The sequence below is a fragment of the Cervus elaphus genome, chromosome 5 (genome assembly GCF_910594005.1).
Source record: "Cervus elaphus chromosome 5, mCerEla1.1, whole genome shotgun sequence".
NCBI classification, from domain to species: Eukaryota; Metazoa; Chordata; class Mammalia; order Artiodactyla; family Cervidae; genus Cervus; species Cervus elaphus.
Window position 1 is genome coordinate 58,494,892 of NC_057819.1, and position 23,836 is coordinate 58,518,727.

A 23,836-nucleotide genomic window follows, 5' to 3' on the forward strand; every position below is an offset into this window, starting at 1 on the left:
AAAATTGAAAATTAAAGTCATCCATTATTCCAGCTTCCAGGATAACCACTGAAAACAATTTGGTGTTTCTAGTATTTTCATATGTGGTATGCACACATGCTCAGTCATGTCTGATTTTTTGGGACTCCATGGACTGTAGACGACCAGGCTCCTCTGTCTGTGGAATTTGCCAGGCAAGAATACTGGAGCAGGTTGCCATTTCTTTCTCCAGGGGATGTTCCCCACCGAGAGATAGAACTAACATCTCTAGCATCTCCTGCTTGGCAGGTGGGTTCTCTACCAGCTGAGCCACTGGGAAAGCTCCATTATTTTCATATACATGTATGTAATGTAAATACATATAAGTACAGCCATAAAATATACATTGTACTGTGCCCCATATTTTATTAAATATGGCAATAATATTTTTATTGTTATAAAATATTTACTTTTAGTGTCATAGGGTACTCAACAATGTTTAATCAATTTGCTATTGAACATTTACTTTGTTTTTGGATTTTTTTTCCACTTTATAAACAACACATAGCATTGTGTATAAAAGTTACAGCTAAATTTCTGAATATATTAATAATTACAGAGAATACTATAAATATTTATATATATTAATAATTATTTCCTCTAGATAAATTCTTTAAATGGATAATTCCTGAGTCAGAAGATATGCAAAATCATGAGTATTCTTAAAACAGAACAAAGCTACCATTTATTGAATGCTTACTAAGTGCCAAGTACATCACTATCTTGTCTCATCTCATCCTCACAGTAACTTTATCACCCCACTTTATGGGATGGAAAGGGAAGTTTAGAAGTCAAGTGATCTGCATGGGTGTATTTGACAACATCAGTGCTGCTCCTGTGCAGCCAAGGGCTGCTGAGGCAGCACCTGGAACTTCCTGTCTGATGGCTGGGTTCACAGTAAACTGGAACTGCCAGAGAATTAGTGTCCTTGGAAGACAGAGGACGGGAATTCGTGGGTAAATACACCAGGTCCCTTGTTCCTCTGTTGGGATAACTGATTGGTTTCCAGAGAGTGCCAGCAGGACTGAGCTCTATTTGCCTCTGATGGCAACACACCTCTGTGGGCTCCTTCTTTGGCCTGATGCTGCTGCCGGTGGAATCTCTCCCAGACAAACAAGTTGTACTCCAATCCATGTCTCCAAGTCTGTGACAGGGCAACCCCAATCAAAATGTCACTATTCTAAGTCGAATAGCAGTGCAAAAATGTACACCAGGAACTCAAAGAACACTTTGGAAGCTCTGCAAAAAATGTCTGAAAATGCATATTTGAGCAAGAACCATGAGACACATTCAGGTTGCAATCAAAAGCATTTTGTGACTGTTGTTTTACATGATTTATAACTTAGCTGGTAAAGAATCTTCCTGTAGTGCAAGAGACCCTGGTTCAATTCCTGGATCAGGAAGATCCCCTGGAGAAGGGACAGGCTAACTCCTCCAGTATGCATGGGCTTCCCTGGTGGCTCAGAAGGTAAAGAATCCACCTGCAATGTGGGAGACCTGAGTTCAATCCCTGGGCTGGGAAGATCCCCTGGAGGAGGGCATGGCAACTCACTCCAGTATTCTTGCCTGGAGAATCCCCCTGGACGAAGGAGCTTGGTGGGCTACAGTCCATGAGGTTGCAAAGAGTCGGACAGGACTGAGCGACTAAGGACAGCACATAGAGTCAAGTTAGCCACACTCTTTAGAGCAGGGCACACCACTGACCTGTGCATGTCCCCTGATAGTTTTTAGCACATATTTTTCCCTCCGTTCTCCCTCTGACTTTTATTTCCTTTCCACTCAAAGGCCCTCTCTAATGTGTTGCTGAAGAGTTTCTCTGTGGAGTGGGGCTGGCACGCTGACTCTCGCCTACCCCATCCCTCTGAACCAGACTCCACTTCTAACCATAGTTCCTGCTGTTTCACATCCTTGCCAACCTTTGATACAATTTGACTTTCTAATCTTTTGCCTCTAAGTCATGCTTTTATGTAAAAGAAGCTTAACCTTTTCCCTTGAAATGCTCAGAAATGAAAGCTGTTACACACATCTATATAATCAACCCTTGATTATTCAAGAACTAAACATCATTTTCTGGGTTGGTGAGTTTTTTCACTGTCTTCCTTCTTTTTCTCTATCCCTGGCCATCAGCATTATCATTTAGGAAAAAAAAAAAAAAAAAAAACATAGGGTCAACGGAAGACATTAATGAAAAAAAAAAACAAAACAAAACAGTGGTTTAATCTTCTGTGAGTCTACTTTATTAGTTATCAACTAAACTTTTACATGATTGTTTGAGGAGAAAGTTGAAATTACTGGGTAAAATAGTTTTTACATAGTTTTTTAAGTATATAGATTGAAAATTAAGAGTATAATACTGATGCTATTTTTTAGAGTCTAGTATATGTTGCTATTGTTGCACACTGGCGGTGGTGGTTTAGTCACTAAGTTGTGTCCAACTCTTGTGACGCCATGGACTGTAGCCCGCCAGGCTCCTCTCTCCATGGGATTTCCTAGGTAAGAATATTTGAGTGGGTTGCCATTTCCTTCTCCAGGGGACCTCCCTGACCAAGGGAATCAAACCCAGGTCTCATGCATTGTAGACAGTCTCCTACATCGCAGGTGGTCTCCTGCGTTGCAGGCAATTCTTTACTGACTGAACCATTCAGCAGCATTAATTATACTGATAATCTTTAAAAATGCAGCAGTTACTTGAAGATCATGTAACTGTCTACACTACAGATAGATTTGAGAATGCTTTGGATAAATTTTAAGATGCTGAATTATATTTTCTTTCTGAAGTTACCTTGCATGTTGTAGAGGAAATATATGCAATTTGGCTGTATTTATAATGATGAAGTTTGATCTGCACATGATTGTGGTTTAGCTCATCTAATCCTATAATCATCTCCAGGTCCTTGCAGGTGTGATGACTTCTCTGTGGGCCTCTGGATCCACATGTCCTAACAGCTGTGCCATTGCCTCTAGGTCTGTCCTACAATTAGTCTTGTGATGAACTATGCAGGTTGCTTTATTGCTCTAGAGAACATTTTCATATGCTAGGCCTTGAACTTTAAGGAGTCTACATACATTATGTTCCATATGTCACTGTTTGGGATAGTTGATTAGAGTCTCAATTTTCAGAGTCTTGAACTTCATCCTCTTTAGAATGAACCAAATAAAAATACTTATCTTTCTCTTCAGTTGTCTCTCAAAACAGATATTAGAAATTTTTGCACTATTTCTTAAAATGTGAATGACTGGAAACAGAACTTTTGTAAACAGCTACTCTAGTGGTACTTTTTAATTTTTACAATAAATGACAATAATCACAAAGTTTTGGTTAAAGTGGTGTTCTATATCTCAAGGGAATTTAAAATGAGCTTTCACATTTTAAAGAAAATCAATAAATTTTATAAAATTTTTTATTTATCAAATAAATTTCATTTTATCAGTGTTTATATTCATATAGGCCATGAACTTTATTTTTTTTTTTACATAAAGCATCTCTTCATTTTCATGAAAGTCTACAATTAGTAAATTTTACCATACAGGTTACTATATTTTAAAATACAAATTTCACTTTTTCTTGAGCTTTTAAATTTTTCTATAATGCTTTTGTCACTTAAGTGACAAATACTGTTACTTATGTGAAAAATACCATCACGTAGTTATCATTTAAAAAGAAGAAAAACTACACAGGCAATTTTTCTAAGCTGTGATACCATAAAGAAAAAAAATTAGGAAAACTAAAAATAAAAAAAGGTTTAAGGATAGTTAGCTTCCCATTAGAGGGAAATTTTAAAATTAAAATTTAATTTACTAAGATTTTAGTCTGCGGTCTTTAGTACAGAAATTTATACTAAATTGTTACTGTAAGGTTACTTGTTTTAATGCTTTAGAAAGGTCATGACTTTAAACAGAGAGATAATAGCCACAAAATTATTAGTAAAACATGCATAATCTCCAAATTATTTAAAACACATTTTTACATTTCTTTTGTGTTTAAAATGTGCTTAAATTAAAACATTTTTAATGAACTATGTAAAATACTATTTTCTTAATAAAGCTGTTTAAAAGGTATTAAACAAGATCAGAGGGCTCCCTAGTGGCTCAGCTGGTAAAGAATCTGCCTGCAATGTGGGAGACTTGGGTTCAATCCCTGGGTTGGGAAGATCTCTTGGAGAAGGGAATGGCTACCCACTCCGGTATTCTGGCCTGGAGAATTCCATGGACTGTATAGTCCATGGGGTCGGAAAGAGTCAAACATGACTGAGTGACTTTCATTTTCACTTCACTTTCAAATAAGATCAGATATGGACTACTTGCTAACCCACTTGAAGTTATTGCTTAATAATTTGGGGGATTATAATGCTATGATTTGGAAATAAATCCATTTTTTAAAAAATTAAGAAATATGACTTCCTCTATCAGTGTTTTTTCTAATCCTATGACTTTCTTTCACTTATCAGATAATGGATATTTTGAACATTTCTCTTCTTAGCAAAAGGTACGAGATGAAAAGGAAGGAAGTGCTATTTGGATACTGGTGGGAATGTGTGTCGAGGGGATACGGTCCTGAGTACAGAGGAGTCTGCACGGCAACAACTGGGAGAGTGGGGTTTGGAACAGCTGCTCCTTTAGATTCTCCACAAGGAGACTGCCTGAGGTGGTCACAGGACAAAAGGATAAAGTGATGAAAACTTGGATGTCTAGCAGGAAAATGATTGCTGAACTCCTGAGAGTGTACCTGACCTGTCTCAACACCACATGGCGAGTCTGCTACAGCATATTTTCCAAGCTGCTGATGAACTACGCAGGGACCAAGAGGCTCACTGGCTGGATGCAGGACTGTCTGCATGTTTTGTATAATGATGACCGGCAGCCCTCTGGGAAGGGGAGGTCATGACTTCCTCTGTGCCTGCATCTGAGCTCCCCTCAGACACTCAGGCTATTAGACAGGAACAGAAGGGTCACTTTTAGGTAATGATTTCTAAATTACAAGGAAAGAAGACTTCTATTTAATAGGTAGTGAAGAGGTCTGATCTTTAAAGAAAGAAATGACTCCAGTTCCTTTTTTAAAAAAGATAAATGCTTTTCCTATTCAAGGAAAACTTGTTAATAAATTAATATTTCCATAAAATGATGGCCTATTATATTTTTATTATAAAAATATGCTATTACAAAGATAAATGTAAGCACTACGTAATTTACCTATGATACAACTAGTGAACTACAGTTAAGAAAAAAAATAAGTACAAAGCAGGCACTCTAGATGGATACTGAATATATGTCACCTAGTATGTTACCTAGTAGAGGACTGTCTGAACCACCAGGGAAGCCTAACACGCTAGAGTATTGTTGCAGTCATTGTTCAGTGCTAATTATACTATAGTCTGTAGTAATAATGGTATCTCACTTTTGAAAACTGTTGATAGTCTAAAGTGTAAACCTATGTTTTTTTCTTTTGGTTTACACAAAGAAACTGCCATTTGTAACCCTTATTTTAAAAATAAAACTGAGCTTCCAAGAAGCTAAGTGACTAAGCTAAAGTTAGGAGCTCGAATGTGGCAGAAGGAGTAAGATCCATGTCTTCTAAGAAGTTCAACTCTCACCTACCCTTTCTATACCATAGTTAACTTCCATATAAAGACCAGTTCAAAACTTACTGTTCGTTCAAATATTTAACCACTTGACAATTAGGGATATCACATATATGTGGAATCTAAAAAAATTATACAAATGAACTTATTTATAAAACAACAATAAGGCAAACATAGAAAACAAACTAATGAGTACCAAAAGGGAAAGGGGAGGGATGGATAAATTAGGAATTTGGCATTAATAGATATCCACTACTATATAAAATATATAAACAACAAGAACCTGCTGTACAGCCCAGGGAACTCTACTCAATATCTCGAAATAACCTATAATGGAAAAGAATCTGAAAAAGAACATATATATATATATATATATAGTGGTTGTTCAGCCACTAAGTCATGTCTGACTCTTTGTGACCCCATGAACTGTAGGACACGGGGCTTCTCTGTCCTTCACTGTCTCTTGGAGTTTACTCAAACTCCTATTCATTGAATCAGTGATGTTATCTAGTCATCTCATTTTCTGCTGCCCCTTCTCCTCTTGCCCTCAATCTTTTCCATCATCAGGGTCTTTCCCAGTGAATCAGCTCTTCACATCAGGTGACAAAAGTATTGGAGCTTCAGCTTCAGCATCAGCCCTTCCAACAAATATTCAGCGTTGATTTCCTTTACAATTGACTGGTTTGATCTCTTTGCTATCCAGAGCACTCTCAAGACTCTTCTCCAACATCACAATTTAAAAGCATCAATTCTTCGGCACTCAGCCTTCTTTACGGCCCAACTCTTATGTCCATACATGACTACTGGAAAAACCATAGCTTTGACTAGACAGGCCTTTGTCAGCAAAGTGATGTCTAGGTTTGTCATAGCTTTTCTTCCAAGGAGGAAGCATCTTTTAATTTTGTGGTTGTGATCACCGTCTGCAGTGATTTTGGAGCCCAGGAAAATAATCTCACTGTTTCCACTTTTTCTCTTTCTATTTGCTATGAAGTGATGGGACTGGATGCCATGACCTTAAGTTTTTTTAATGTTGAGTTTTAAGTCAGCTTTTTCACTCTCCTCTTTCATCCTCAACAAGAGGCTCTTTAGTTCCTCTTCGCTTTCTGCCATTAGAGAGTATGAACTGCATATCTGAGGCTGTTGATATTTCTCTCAGAAACCTTGATTCCAGCTTGTGATTCATCTAGCCTGACATTTCACATGATGTACTCTGCATAGCAGTTAAATAAGCAGGGTGACAATATACAGCCTTGTTGTATTCGTTTCCCAATTTCAAACCAGTTAGTTGTTCCATGTAAAGTTCTAACTGTTGTTTCTTCACCTGCATACAGGTTTCTCAGGAGGCAGGTAAGGTGGTTTGGTATTCCCATCTCTTTCAGAATTTTCCAGTTTGCTGTGATCCACACAGTCAAAGGATTTAGTGTAGTCAATGAAGTAGAAGTAGATGTTTTCCTGGAATTCTCTTGCTTTTTCTGGTAACAGTTCACTGTATAAACGTACCACATCTTTATCCGTTCCTCTGTTGACAGACATTTAGATTGCTTCCATGTGGTAGCTGTTGTAAATAGTGCTTCTATGAACATTGGGGTTCATGTATATTTTTGAATTAGAGTTTTCTCTGGATATATGCCCAGGAATGGGATTGCAGGACCACATGGCAACTCCACTTTGAGTTTTTTGAGGAACCTCCACACTGTTTTCCAGTAGTTGTACCAATTTACACTTCCACCAATTGTGTAGGAAGGTTTCCTTTTTTCCACATCCTCTCCAGCATTTGTTATGTGTAGACTTTTTAATGGTGGCCCATTTGAACAGTGTGAGGTGGTACCTCATTGTAGTTTTGATTTGCATTTCTCTAACAATTAGCGGGAGCTTCCCAGGTTGCACAAGTACTAAATAATCTGCCTGCTAATGCAGGAAACACAAGAGAGGAAGGTTGGATTCCTGGGTTGGGAATATTCCCTGGAGAAGGAAATGGCAACCTGCTTCAGTACTCTTGCCTGGACATGTCTTTCCATGGACAGAGGAACCTGGCCGGCTACAGTCCATGGGGTTGAAAAGAGTCAGACACGACTGAACACACACATGTGCATGCACACACACACACACACACACAAATTATCAAAGTTGAACATTTCATGTGCCTTTTGAAGAGCATGATTTTTTGACCCATGAGGGAAAAGCAGGTAGACGGAGAGATGGGAGACAGAGGGGTGATTAAACATCTGTGAATGGAACACAGGAGGGACTTTTTGTGTCCACGAAGTGACGTGAAAATACAACCTTGAGGATATTTAGAGAAAGACAAATTGATTTTTTTTTTAAATGGGAGGAGAGAGGAATTTTTTAAAAATAATGTTGCTGTGAGTTAAGAATTTTATCTCTAGTTCTCTGAGGACAACTATGGAAAAATTGAAATTACTTTTCTTTTAGCTTGATGGATGTTTTCTTTTTAAAATGGTATCCCAATAAGAGAGCTGTGAAGAGCTCACATTTATTTGGGTTGCATCACGGTTTCAGTGGTAGATAAAAATTATCACTTATAAAACTGATTAAAAGGAAAACTTGTTTTATGTATGTTATTGTAGAATCTGCAAGCATGTGTATGTCAGCTAGACTATCATTTAGGCGAACAGCTTACTGTTATGAAAGAGAGAGTTACTATTAAGGGAGACAGTAACAAATTAAACAAGAAAGGAACTAAATGGGAACAAGTATATAAGAAACCTCTTGCCCCAAACTTTCTGTGCCCTAAACATTAGAAATAAAATAAATTATCCTTTTATAGAAATGCTTACTGATATATATATAATATCTTCATATCTGTTGAGCCAAAGAATAAATAAAATTTGATTACAATTATTTAGTGAAACCTTAAGATGATATCATTTTACAAATATAATCCATATCCTCCATTGTTAATATTTATCAACAATCCATAAGTCACTAGAATATTAGTATAACTATTTTTCAGATACATTATTTATTTGCATTTTTCTATGGGATGATGCTGATAAGGCTAGAGATTCGGGTTAACCATATATAAGAGCTAACATCAGTGTTAGAGCATTATAAGTTATTATAAAGATTCTGACATGTCTGCAAACATACTATTTTATATATGGAATAATTAAATATAGTACAAGAATTTAGTACTATAAAATCAAATGAAGTATCAATATGGGGAATTCTCCTTTCAGAGGGTAAGTTCTGCTTAATAATGGGAAATACCTCAATGAATGTACTTAAGACTGATCTAAGTTGATGTTCCTAAGATTAGGAAGTGCAATGGAGTATTTACAGAGAAAGAAAATTCATGCACAAAAACAATTTACTTAGATAGGGCCATCCTTTTTCTTAAAGTAACTTTATGGTTGCAATGTTTGATTTTAGGAGCTGGACCAAATTTGCATAAGGTCTTGACTGTGATTTTTGGTAAAATATTTTCCTCTTCATAGGAGCACCACAATATGTATGGCAAACGCTAACGAGTATGAAAGAGGAAATTAATAGTAACACAATAATAGTGGGAGACTTTAATACCCCACTCACACCTATGGATAGATCAACTAAACAGAAAATTAACAAGGAAACACAAACCTTAAATGACACAATGGACCAGCTAGACCTAATCGATATCTATAGGACATTTTACCCCAAAAGAATCAACTTCACCTTTTTCTCAAGTGCACATGGAACCTTCTCCAGAATAGATCACATCCTGGGCCATAAATCTAGTCTTGGAAAATTCAAAAAAATTGAAATCATTCCAGTCATCTTTTCTGACCACAGTGCAGTAAGATTAGATCTCAATTACAGGAAAAAAACAGTTAAAAATTCAAGCATATGGAGGCTAAATAACATGCTTCTGAATAACCAACAAATCATAGAAGAAATCAAAAAAGAAATCAAAATATGCATAGAAATGAATGAAAATGAAAACACAACAACCCAAAACCTATGGGACACTGTAAAAGCAGTGCTAAGGGGAAGGTTCATAGCATTACAGGCTTACCTCAAGAAACGAGAAAAAAGTCAAATAAATAACCTAACTCTACACCTAAAGCAATTAAAGAAGGAAGAAATGAAGAACCCCAGGGTTAGTAGAAGGAAAGAAATCTTAAAAATTAGGGCAGAAATAAATGCAAAAGAAACTAAAGAGACCATAGCAAAAATCAACAAAGCTAAAAGCTGGTTTTTTGAAAAAATAAACAAAATTGACAAACCATTAGCAAGACTTATTAAGAAACAAAAAGAGAAGAACCAAATTAACAAAATTAGAAATGAAAATGGAGAGATCACAACAGACAACACTGAAATACAAAGGATCATAAGAGACTACTACCAGCAGCTCTATGCCAATAAAATGGACAACTTGGAAGAAATGGACAAATTCTTAGAAAAGTATAACTTTCCAAAACTGAACCAGGAAGAAATAGAAGATCCTAACTGAGCCATCACAAGCAAGGAAATCGAAACTGTAATCAGAAATCTTCCAGCAAACAAAAGCCCAGGACCAGATAGCTTCACAGCTGAATTCTGCCAAAAATTTACAGAAGAGCTAACACCTATCTTACTCAAACTATTCCAGAAAATTGCAGAAGAAGGTAAACTTCCAAACTCATTCTATGAGGCCACCATCACCCTAATTCCAAAACCAGACAAAGATGCCACAAAAAAAGAAAACTACAGGCCAATATCACTGATGAACATAGATGCAAAAATCCTTAACAAAATTTTAGCAAACAGAATCCAACAACATATTAAAAAAATCATACACCATGACCAAGTGGGCTTTATCCCAGGAATGCAAGGATTCTTTAATATTTGCAAATCAATCAATGTAATACACATTAACAAATTGAAAGATAAAAACCATATGATTATCTCAATAGATGCAGAGAAAGCCTTTGACAAAATTCAACACCCATTTATGATTAAAACTCTCCAGAAAGCAGGAATAGAAGGAACATAAATCAACATAATAAAAGCTATATATGGCAAACCCATTACCCTCAATGGTGAAAAATTGAAAGCATTTCCCCTGAAATCAGGAACAAGACAAGGGTGCCCACTCTCACCACTACTATTCAACATAGTGTTGGAAGTTTTGGCCACAGAAATCAGAGCAGAAAAAGAAGTAAAAGGAATCCAGATAGGAAAAGAAGAAGTGAAACTCTTGCTGTTTGCAGATGACATGATCCTCTACATAGAAAACCCTAAAGACTCTACCAGAAAATTACTAGAGCTAATCAATGAATATAGTAAAGTTGCAGGATATAAAACTAACACACAGAAATCCCTTGCATTCCTATACACTAACAATGAGAAAACAGAAAGAGAAATTAAGGAAACAATACCATTCACCATTGCAACAAAAAGAATAAAATACTTAGGAGTATATCTACCTAAAGAAACAAAAGACCTATACATAGAAAACTATAAAACACTGATGAGAGAAATCAAAGAGGACACAAACAGATGGAGAAACATACCGTGTTCATGAGTTGGAAGAATCAATATTGTCAAAATGGCTATACTACCCAAAGCAATCTATAGATTCAATGCACTCCCTATCAAGCTACCAACGGTATTTTTCACAGAACTAGAACAAATAATTTCACAATTTGTATGGAAATACAAAAAACCTTGAATAGCCAAAGTAATCTTGAGAAAGAAGAATGGAACTGGAGGAATCAACCTGCCTGACTTCAGACTCTACTACAAAGCCACAGTCATCAAGACAGTATGGTACTGGCACAAAGACAGAAATATAGATCAATGGAACAAAATAGAAAGCCCAGAGATAAATCCACGCACCTATGGACACCTTATCTTTGACAAAGGAGGCAAGGATACACAACGGAAAAAGGACAACCTCTTCAACAAGTGGTGTTGGGAAAACTGGTCAACCACTTGTAAAAGAATGAAACTAGAACACTTTCTAACACCATACACAGAAATAAACTCAAAATGGATTAAAGATCTAAATGTAAGACCAGAAACTATAAAACTCCTAGAGGAGAACATAGGCAAAACACTCTCCGACATGAATCACAGCAGGGTCCTCTATGACCCACCTCCCAGAATATTGGAAATAAAAGCAAAAATAAACAAATGGGACCTAATGAAACTTAAAAGCTTTTGCACAACAAAGGAAACTATAAGTAAGGTGAAAAGACAGCCCTCAGATTGGGAGAAAATAATAGCAAATGAAGAAACAGACAAAGGATTAATCTCAAAAATATACAAGCAACTCCTGAAGCTCAATTCCAGAAAAATAAATGACCCAATCAAAAAACGGGCCAAAGAACTAAACAGACATTTCTCCAAAGAAGACATACAGATGGCTAACAAACACATGAAAAGATACTCAACATTACTCATTATTAGAGAAATGCAAATCAAAACCACAATGAGGTACCATTACATGCCAGTCAGAATGGCTGCTATCCAAAAGTCTACAAGCAATAAATGCTGGAGAGGGTGTGGAGAAAAGGGAACCCTCTTACACTGTTGGTGGGAATGCAAACTAGTACAGCCACTATGGAAAACAGTGTGGAGGTTTCTTAAAAAACTGGAAATAGAACTGCCATATGACCCAGCAATCCCACTTCTGGGCATACACACTGAGGAAACCAGATCTGAAAGAGACACATGCACCCCAATGTTCATCGCAGCACTGTTTATAATAGCCAGGACATGGAAGCAACCTAGATGCCCATCAGCAGACAAATGGATAAGGAAGCTGTGGTACATATACACCATGGAATATTACTCAGCCATTAAAAAGAATTCATTTGAATCAGTTCTAATGAGATGGATGAAACTGGAGCCCATTATACAGAGTGAAGTAAGCCAGAAAGATAAAGAACATTACAGCATACTAACACATATATATGGAATTTAGAAAGATGGTAATGATAACTCTGTATGCAAAACAGAAAAAGAGACACAGATGTACAGAACAGACTTTTGGACTCTGTGGGAGAAGGTGAGGGTGGGTTATTTCAAGAGAACATCATGTATACTATCTAGGGTGAAACAGATCACCAGCCCAGGTGGGATGCATGAGACAAGTGCTCGGGCCTGGTGCACTGGGAAGACCCAGAGGAATTTGGTGGAGAGGGAGGTGGGAGGGGGGATCGGGATGGGGAATACATGTAACTCCATGGCTGATTCATGTCAATGTATGACAAAACCCACTGCAATATTGTGAAGTAATTAGCCTCCAACTAATAAAAATAAATGAAAAAATAAAAAATAAAAAAATTTTAAAAAAAGAAATGTGAAATCTTAGGACTTCATAAGATACATTTATTTTCTAATATTAAGAATTTACTCTACTTGGAAATTTTCAGGTGGAAATTGACAATGGTCGAAGGGAATTACTACTTCTTTCCTCAGCACCTGATGTACATGGGTAGCTTTCTTCTCTTTAAAATGTCAGGGTCTCTGTGACCTTCTGCACAGGTTTATTATAGGAATCATCGCTTCTCTTCACCAAATGGACTTTCCCCATTAGCAGGTACTTCAGCTCTAAGAAAATCCATTATTTGTTTTTAGTTTAGTGCTAGTTCATAATTCAATAAAGAATGCTTTGTCAGCAAGGATTGGATGGCCAAATCTCACTCATATACTTGTCAACATATTCTTCTATTAAATGTATTTCTGCTGCTGCTGCTAAGTCACCTCAGTCGTGTCTGACTCTGTATGACCCCACAGACGGCAGCCCACCAGGCTCCTCCGTCCCTGGGATTCTCCAGGCAAGAAAACTGGAGTGGGTTGCCATTTCCTTCTCCAATGCATGCATGCATGCTAAGTTGCTTCAGTCATGTCTGACTCTGTGCGACCCTATGGACAGCAGCCCTTCAGGTTCCTCCATCCACAGGATTCTCTAGGCAAGAATACTGGAGTGGGTTGCCATTTCCTTCTCCAATTACATGTATTAATCATTAACTAATAAATTAAAGTCTTTAAATCAAGATCAAAATTAGCAAAATTTCAGAGTCCCTTCTGTTTCTCTTCATGAGAACCATTAATTAGGGATATTTATGTGCGACACATTACACATTTTTCTATGTCAAGATTCTTTGAGAAAAAAATCACATAAAAATCCTTAAACAGATGGACAACATTTTGGAAAGGAGAAGAAATTTCTGAGAGATAGTAGTTGAATATAGGAGCAAGATACTGAAAATCTGAAAATATTCTAACATAAATTTAAAATACGAGTGAGAGAATAAAAAGAGTGTATGGAGTTGATGATAAGAACTAATGATAGACTGAATATAAGAAGGCAAAGGCCAAAACTAACAGAGCACTCTGTCAGCGTGAGGATGATCAGATCCAGTGCCTAGCATGATGTCTGTCACAAGGTGCTCAATAAACAACTGTGAGTGAATTAAGGAGATCATGTCATCAGCCTCATCAAAGTCATCAAATATTCCACATTGCTTAAAAAATGAGCTTCACATTCCCCAGTAAAGCATTTAAGACTCTCCAATCCCCCAACAGATTAAAAAATATGATCTTGGAATTAGAATAAATTTCTAATTCTTAAAAAAACTGTATTTGGAATGAGTAGTCTTTCTAAGAATGTCCAGAAATCATACAAGAAGAAATTGACAAATTTGACCACATACATATCTAAACGCTCAGGATGGAAGAATTTCATAAGGTAAAAAAACAATGGCCTGTACTTATGGCTGATTTACCTTGTTGTATGGCAGAAACTAACACAACATTGTAAAGAAATTGTCCTCCAATTAATAAAAAAAAAATACCTTAAATAATGGCCTGGAAAGACATTCACAACACATATTAACTATATGTCTAAATTCTTAAAATACAAATAGCTCCTGAGAAAGCAGGCACTTTCACTTATTGTTATTGTTATATGACTATAAATTTGTGAAGTGTCTTTGAAGTGAAGATCAGAAATAAAAAATTTATTTTTAAATTCACCTTCTCTCTAATTCAGCATTTCCACCTCTAGCAATTTACTCTGTAGATCATCTCTCACTTCAGCACAAAGCTGTTCACTGCTATACGCTGTGATAAAAACTGATTGGTAGGAATGCAAACTGGTACAGCTGCTATAGAGAACAGTGTGGAGATTCCTTAAAAAACTGGAAATAGAACTGTCATATGACCCAGCAATTCCAGTGCTGGGCATATACACCGAGGAAACCAGAATTGAAAGAGACACGTGTACCTCAGTGTTCACTGCAGCACTGTTCACAACAGCCAGGACATGGAAGCAACCTAGATGCCCATCGACAGACAAATGGATAAGGAAGTTGTGTACATATACACAATGAAATGTTATTTAGCTATAAAAAGAACACATTTGAGTCAGTTCTAACGAGACGGATGAAACTGGAGCCCATTATACAGTGAAGTTAAGTCAGAAAGAGAAACACCAATACAATATATTAATGCATATATATGGCATTTAGAAAGATGGTAACGATGACCCTATATGCAAGGCAGCAAAAGAGACACAGATGTAAAGAACAGACTTTTGGACTCTGAGGGAGAAGGCGAGGGTGAGATGATATGAGAGAATAGCATTGAAACATGTGTATTACCATATGTAAAACAGATGACCGGCACAAGTTCAAGGCATGAAGCAGGGCACTCAAAGCCGGTAGGTGCTCTGGGCCACCCCAGAGGGATAGGGTGGGGAGGGAGGCAGGAGAGAGTTCAGGATGGGAGGACACATGTGCACCTGTGACTGATTCATGTCGATGTATGGCAAAAACCACTACAATATTGTAAAGTAATTAAAATAAATTAATTAATTTTAAAAAAAGAAAAAAAAAACTTATTGGCGATAACCTAAATGCCCAACAGGAGATGGTTAAATCCCTTAGAGTATAGCTATACCACGGGACACCGTGAGTCCTTTTTAAAATGAGACCTGTCTAGATATGCATTAGTATGGAGGCAGTTAATTCAGGAGGCAGAATGGTGTGTATAAAAACTTACTATTTTGTAAACAACAAAATGGACACACATATACATGTACTTATATGCCAGGCATATACATGAAAGTTTTTGGCAGTATAAACCAGAAACTTGTAACTATAATTGCCCTTGAGAAAACTGTGAGACTGAGTATAGGGCTAGAAGGAAGATTTATTTTCACTGTAAACACTATGGCATTGTTTGAATTTATTTTGCCATGCACTTGCCATGTGATGAGGTGGGGGGAGTTTCTTTAAGCTAGTTTTCACTTAATTTTCCAGCTTGATCTCCTCCTGTATCCTACCTTGCACATAACAATTCAATGCTTCTCAAGCTTTCTCAAACGTTCATATTGAGTGTATGTGAATGAGTGTGTGTCTAATACTCCATTATCCATGACTCTCACACTTTCTGCCTGTAAATATCCTACCCCTTCAAAGTTCTTCTGTGCAACCCTCTTAATTTTCAGTATTGAACTAAATACATACTTTTCTCTGAATTCAGAAACCCCCTGTCCATCCTGCTGTGAATTATAGTTGTTTACAAGTTGGTCACCCTAATTAAATTAGCTCCTAAAGGGAAATATGCATCTTGTTGGCTTCTGTGCTCCTGAAAGTATCTGGAACACAACAGCCTTGCTGAATGCAAGTCATTAACTAAAAAATATTAAGCGGAAGAGTCAACTAGGAAAAGCCAAGTTTCCTATGATGACCCAATTTTAAGGACAATAAAGAATGCATCTAGCCCAATTATAGGAATGCTACATCGCATGAATAACTAAAAGAGCCAGTAAGAGCTCCTTAAAGCTGAAAATAAAGCCAATACTCCATGTCAAATAGGATTATTACCTGAGATGTAAACAAGATTAAATATGAAGCTACACTTGAAATGTATTAGAGGTAAGAGAAGAATGGGAGAAAAATTATTTCTGTTCTAGAAAAGATAGCTCTTGACATTTTTTTGTGTGTCAAACACACCAAGCCTGATCATAAAATAGGCAAACAGTGATTTGTATCATGAAACAGGCTACCTCTCAGATTGGGACTAGCTATGCCTTCCCCATTTTTTGCCCTCTCCCCGAACTCCCACAAATGAAAAGTCCACAACAATGGAATTCAATCTGTTGCTTATTAACCACAGTCTTTTCTAAGAAAAATGTCCCAAATCACATCATAAGTTTACTATAATTTTTTTTACTGTATACTTTTTGCTGCAATTTAAATCCATTTCCTCTTGTCCTTGGTGCTATGGGAGTGGAGGGTCCCACTATTTGATATATTTAACTTCATCAGTAAAACCAATTTCTAATGCTTCTAGGACATTGCCATTCTGCTTTAGTCTCCATAAACAGGTACACTGACATCAGGCCCATCCCATTCCTGTTGGCCTTACAACAACATACAATAAAACAAATACAATAAAATAGAAATTAAAAGTGGCAGTGATGAAAAGTCTCCTTGGACTTACTGCTAATGCTGTCTCATACTCTCCAGCAGCCAAGTGCGCTAAGCCCAAGTAATAGGAAGCCTCTCCTTCCATCTTTCTGTCATTTCCTAAAACAAAAATGTAGAAAATATATTACGGTATTGAAGATGGGCTTATTACCACAAACAGAGTCTCTGCTTTTCAAGACAGTGGAAAGTTATTATAACAAAGTATACAGATTTATATCAACAACCCCTGAAGCCTAGCTGTGTACTGATCAAAAAGGCTGACATTAATACAATTTACCTGGGTCACAGATGATAGAATAAGGTGTATTAGCAATATAATTATGATGAGTTTCCTCTGTGTACCAAATCCAGTCTTAGCATTTTGACATCCGTATATAATTTCTATACCAGTCACCCACGTAAGGGCTTCCCAGGTAGGGTTAATGGTAAAGAACTTGCCTACCAATGTAGGAGACTTAAGAGGCATGGGTTTGATCCATGGGTTGGGAAGATCCCCTGGAGGAGGGCATGCAACCCACTCCAGTATTTTCGCTTGTAGAATCCCACTGACAGAGGAGTCTGGCAGTCCACAGGGTCACCAAGAGTCAGACATGATGAAAGCAACTTAGTATGCATGTACCACTATGTAGAACCTACAATCATTCACCTTACCTGTGACTACATACATGAAATGATTGATAAAGAGTATCAGCCTTACTTGGTGCACAAATACACATACACACACAGACTGGCATTCAGCTAAGTCTCCAATAGGGCAGATAATTAGCAAATTAAGGAATTATGGCCTTAACTAGGTTTAGTTGTAAAGTTATTGCTTAAAACTTGGGTGAGAATGCCAGAGCTTGGTTTCTTGGTATAAAGTTCCATGCATATTTTGAAATCCAAACACATTTTTCCTTGCTAGTGACTGGTAAATGCTTTTCACCATCTTTTCACAAGGAATTTAGCCTTTCTAATTTTTGTAGGATGTGCTTTATTCCAAGCATTATCAAATTTTTCTTCCCCAAATATGTAAACATGTAACATGTGCTTCCAGAGAAGACAATGGCTCCCCACTCCAGTACTCTTGCCTGGAAAATCCCATGGACGGGGGAGCATGGTGGGCTGCAGTCCATAGGATCGCTAAGAGTGGGACACGACTGAGCGACTTCACTTTCACTTTTCACTTTCATGCCTTGGAGAAGGAAATGGCAACCCACTCCAGTGTTCTTGCCTGGAGAATCCCAGGGACGGGGGAGCCTGGTGGGCTGCCGTCTATGGGGTCGCACAGAGTCGGACACGACTGAAGCGACTTAGCAGCAGCAGCAGCAGCAACATGTGCTTCAACAAGACATACATCACACTGTCTAATAAACAGATACTTTACTAACATTTAATGCACAAACTTTAATATGTAAATCTAATATACTTGCAAGAATCATGGGAGGTTCTTATTTTAAAAAATAATACTATTCTCTTTTACTTTTGGAAGTGTTTGCCTTTTAATGTTACCTAAGTCCTGGGTAATGCAAATGCTGACAGATGTACCCTCATTTTGTATCTTTGGAAAGTAAAGATCTTTAGATTTCTGCACTCTGCATCCCCACCATGATGGGTTTCCACAGGAGCTAGCAATTCTCTACACTGCACACACACTCGGCACTCACTAAACTACCTCCTGTGAAGCACTGGCTCACTGGACGGCTGCAGGAAACAGGACAGCAAATGCCGGTGACAGTATATTTTTTCTGCTCTGACAATTTCATCAGTTGCAGAGAATTACACCCTCAAGATCTCACTTCAGCAGAGTTGATGATGCTAGTGATTCAGTCTGGGAAATCTGAACTCATAATTCAGCTGGGTCCTCACTTTTTCTCTGCTATAGGCTTATGACTGCTGGGGAGAAAGGTGCGACTAGGGAAGGAAAAGAAGGGGTAGAAGGAAAAGACTATGGTGGGAAGTTGCCTCTTCAATAGTTAAAGGTTGATTACTTGAGACTTGTACTTGCTGTGTTAAATGGTGTAAAACAGTGACAACTGCATGTTTGCATACAGGATCATCATTTGCATTAAACTTTATGTAAAAAGCAACCCAAAGAACAAAAAAAAAAATCTATTCCTGTAGACAGAAAGATTTTGAAACAGCTAATTGAAACAGATTACACCAAATAATAGTTTTAAAATAGGATTTAAGTATAAGAACTTCCTGTTTACTAATTGAGATGAAGTTAAGATAAACTGAAAGTAATAAAATAACAACGGAAAATGTAGTATAGTTGAGTGACACACTCAACAGTGACATACAAAAGAAAAAAAGTGTCAAATATTATTTATATTGTGTTATTTGCCTGAGTGGGTTAAATTTATATTAGCCATACTACTCAAGTCAACAATCACTTATCTTAAAGAAATTAGTACGTTTTTATTTTCAAAACTAAACTGTTCATTCTTATCCTAGTATGTTTACTAGAGAATCCAAAGAGGAAGTCATCCCAGGTGGAATAATGGACAGAGAAAACGTTCTTGGGAGCAACTCAAATGTTTTAGTAAAATGTGCCCTAAACCTTCCTTTTGTTATCTGGCTAACCATATTCACTCATTCATTTACTCAGTGCTTATTTATTAGGACCATCCTATACAAGGTAGAAGGGGGCAACAGAGAATGGGATGGTTGGATGGCATCATGGACTCAATGGACATGAGTCTGAGCAAACTCCAGGAGTTAGTGAAGGACGGGAAGCCTGGCGTGCTACAGTCCACGGGGTCACAAAGAGTCAGACACGACTGAGAGACTGAACAACAAACAGCAGGCACAGTTCTCAGCACTTGGAATCCACCAGCACATTAACCAGACAAACTCCCTGTCCTTGGGGAGTTTCTATTTGAGAGAAATAAAAGGAAAAGACAGAAAATTGAAAATAAACATAATAAATTATATGGTAAGTTTCAGTGTGCTAAGTATTTTCGGGGAAAAAATTAAGCAGGTTAAGGGGATTTGAGAATGCTATACAAAGAAAAAAGCAGGTTTCAATATTAAATACAGCTGTCAGGGTAGTGGATATCACTGAGGAGATGGTATCCACAAGAAAATGAAATTAAAGATAACAGAAACATTTGAGAAACTCACAACTATGTGGAAATTAAACACACTTCTAAATAATCATTGGATCAAAGAAGAAATGAGAAGGTAAACTAGAAAATACTTTGAGATGAATGAAAATGAAAATACAAAACCCCAAAACTTGTGGGATTCAGCTAAAGCACAGCCTAGAGGGACAGGTACAGCTATAAATGCCTGTTTTTTAAAAAAGGAAATATCTTTTCACTTTATAAAAGTAGAAAAAGAAGAACTAATTAAACTTAAAGCAAACATAAGGAAATAATAAAGACTAGAAAGGAAATAAGTGAATAGGAAAAAAAGAGGTTATGAACAAAACCAAAAGTTGGCTCATTGAAAAAGTCTACAAAATTGACAGATCTTTAGCTAGACTGAACAAGGAAAAAAAGAAAATTCTCAAATTACAAAAATCAGGAATGAATGAGGGAAATCACCACAGTTCTTACAGAGATTAAAAAAAAATGTTATAAAGGAATATTATGGACAATGGTATACCAACAAATTAGATACAGTTGATAAAATGGAAAAATAGAAAGATACAAAATACTGAAACTGACTCAAGAAGAGATGGAATATACGAATAGATACACAATAAGTAAAGAACTTAAATTAAGAAATCAAGTACTTTCCACAAAAGAAGCCCAGATAGCTTCAATGATGAAGTACTGAATATTAAAAATGCAATCATCACCAATTCTTCACAGAGTCCTCCAAAAACTAAGAGAAAAAACTTCCCAAATCACTCTATGAAGCCACTATTGTTTTGACATCAAAATAGACCACAAGAAAAGAAAACTACAAGCCAGCATCCATCATAAATACAGACAATTCCCAACAATTACCAGCAAAGCCAATCCAGGAGTATATAAAAAGGATTAAACACCAGGATCAAGCTGGATTTATCCCAGGAATTTAGGGTTGATTCAACATGTGCAAATCAATCCATGTAATATACTATTTTTAATAAAAAGGAAAAACCACATTTTCATCTTAATAGATGCAGAAAAAGACATTTCACAAAATCCAACCCTTTTTTATGATTAAAAAAACCCTCAACAAATTCAGAATAGAGGGGAACTTCCTCAACTTGTTAAAAAAAAGTATCTACAAAAACCCCCACAGCTAACATTAAACTTAATGGTGAAAGACAGCTTTTACCCCAAGATCAGGAAGAAGACAAAGATGGCCTCTGACACCAGCCCTCACATTTATGGTCAATTAAACTTATCAACAGTCCCAAGACAAGACTGAGAAAGAAGTGCATTTTCAACAACTAGTACTGGGGCAACTGGACACCCACATGCAAAACATGAAGTTGGACCCTCTTGACACACACACACCCCTAAATATAGGACTTAAAACTAAAAAACTCTTAGATTAAAATATAGAAATCTTCATGACTTTGGATTAGTGGAAACCTTCAGAGTTGTGATATCAAAAGCACAAACAACAGAAGAAGGAATACATTACTTTGGGCTTTATCAAATTAAAAACTTGGCCCTCAGTGGACACCATCAGAAAAGGAAAAGAAAACCCAGTGTTTTCAAATCACAAATCTGATGAAGGACTTGCTCTAGAATATTAGAAGATTCTTATAACTCAATAATAAAAGACAAATAATCCAATTAAAAATGGGCAAAGAAACTGAATACACATGTCTGCAAAGAAGACACACAAATGGATGGTAAACACACAGAGATGTTCAACATCATTAACCAACAGGGATATGCAAAAAAATTCAGTGAGATATCACTTTATACCTACTAAAGATGACTATAATAAAAAGACAGAGCAACAAGTGCTGGTGAAGAGGTGGCTAAAGTGAAACCCTTTATATATTGTTGACGGGAATGTAAAACAGTTCAGTGACTTGGGAAAACTCTTTGCCAGTTCCTCAATAAGTCAATCCTGAATATTCATTGGAAAGACCAATGCTGAAGCTGAAGCTCCAATACTTTGGCCAACTGATGCAAAGAGCTGACTCATTAGAAAAGGCCCTGATGCTGGGAAAGATTGAAGGCAGGAGGAGAAAGGGATGACAGAGGATGAGATGGTTGGATGGCATCACCAACTCAATGGACATGAGTTTGAGCAAGCTCTGGGAGATGGTGAAGGGCAGTGAAGCCTGGCGTGCTGCAGTCCGTGGGGTCATAAAGAGTCAGACATGACTGAGCGACTGAAGAAGAACAACAATAAGTGAAACAGAGTTACATGACCCAGCAATTCCACAACTAGGTATACACCCAGAGGAACTGAAAACGTGTACACAAATGCTCAGAGTAGCATTACTCATCACAGACAAAAGGTGGGAACAACATAAATGTCCATCAACTGATGAATGGATAAAGAAAATGTGATAATAATCATACAATAGTGTATTATTTGGCTATAAATATGAAGTAGTGATACATGCTACAAGATTCATAAACTTTGAAAACATGATGCTAAGTGAAAGAAACTAGACACAAAAGAACATACATAGTATAACTCCATTTGTGTTAACTATCCAGAAGAGGTAAATGCACAGCGACAGAAAGATGAATGGTTACTAGGGGACAGGGGAAGAAAGGCGTGGGGCATGACTTCTAGTGAGTATGGGTGTTGATGTTTGTACAACTTGGTGAATTTACTGAAGACCAATGATGACTGAAATATTAAGATAATAGAATACTAGAGTCATGAGACCACTGTATGGCTGATGCTATACTTGTGCATTACACGAAGGCGCCCTAACAAAGGAGCTGGTGCACTACGGATACCAGTCCTCTTCAAATACAATGTATTCCAATGTGGGAGGCAAGCCATGCAATCATCAGCTTGCTGCTTCAGGCTCCCTGTCCAAATTAGAAGGCAACAAGAAGGAGTGATTTGTTCCAGAGCATTTCAGCAGCTGTCAGAGCTCTGTGAGATACTGTGCCATCTTCTAACCTGTGCTCTTTCTTATATGAAAAATATGGGCACAAATATTTATTGGTTTCAAAAGATACTCAAAATTATCACAGCATAGGAAGTTGGTTTTCTCCTATTCTCTTCATCTGTCCTTTGGAAAGTGAGAGATGCTTTCAGAAAGGAGACTGCTTGGCAGGCTCTAATTGTTGGAAGAGACCCTAAGAACTTTACTTTCTTTGTTAATTACCTTACAAATCAGCAAATGTGAACCTAAAGTGAAATACCTTTTCCTACCTGATAACATTAACTTACATTAAAATTCCATATAACTTTTCACATGACTAAAGTTAGCTGCTGAAATTGATCTAAGAGCTAACTATTTATGTCAGTGTTTACCCCTTTGGGGAAGGTACTCGATCACCATTCATTCAAAAGCAGTTCATTCAGTGGGATACATCTTTCAATGTTATATTTATTTCAACTAATAATATTTTTAAAAAGTAACAGAGAGAATAAGCTAAGATTTTACTTTCACTCTTTAAAAAATTAAAATCAAACCCAGATTATCAGTCCTGTTTACTCCAAATAAGCCATTTGTTATTCAGTAAACCAACTGATTAAATATAAACACAAGCTAAAGAACTTTGGTTCAAGGGCATAACTTCCATCTTTTCCTCCTTCATGAAAGGGCTACTCTATTAATAAATTACTCTGAGGTAATTTATTTTATTTTGCATATCACAAAGTAAAAGCTTATGAGTGTATGTTCCAAATTTTTCTTTATATTTTACACATATGCAAATGATACAGAATACCAAGCATGTGATC

At 36.9% G+C, this 23,836-nt stretch overlaps 1 protein-coding gene across 2 annotated transcripts in view; it reads right to left on the reverse strand.

The window, feature by feature from the left end:
- The window catches only part of TTC29 (tetratricopeptide repeat domain 29), a 252,291-nt gene that overhangs the window by 148,134 nt on the left and 80,321 nt on the right, over positions 1 to 23,836 (reverse strand). For both annotated transcript variants that reach the window (XM_043902567.1, XM_043902568.1), the window contains exon 8: positions 17,037 to 17,122. In XM_043902567.1, the coding sequence (XP_043758502.1) occupies positions 17,037 to 17,122 (86 nt within the window). The remainder of the gene's footprint in view (positions 1 to 17,036; positions 17,123 to 23,836) is intronic.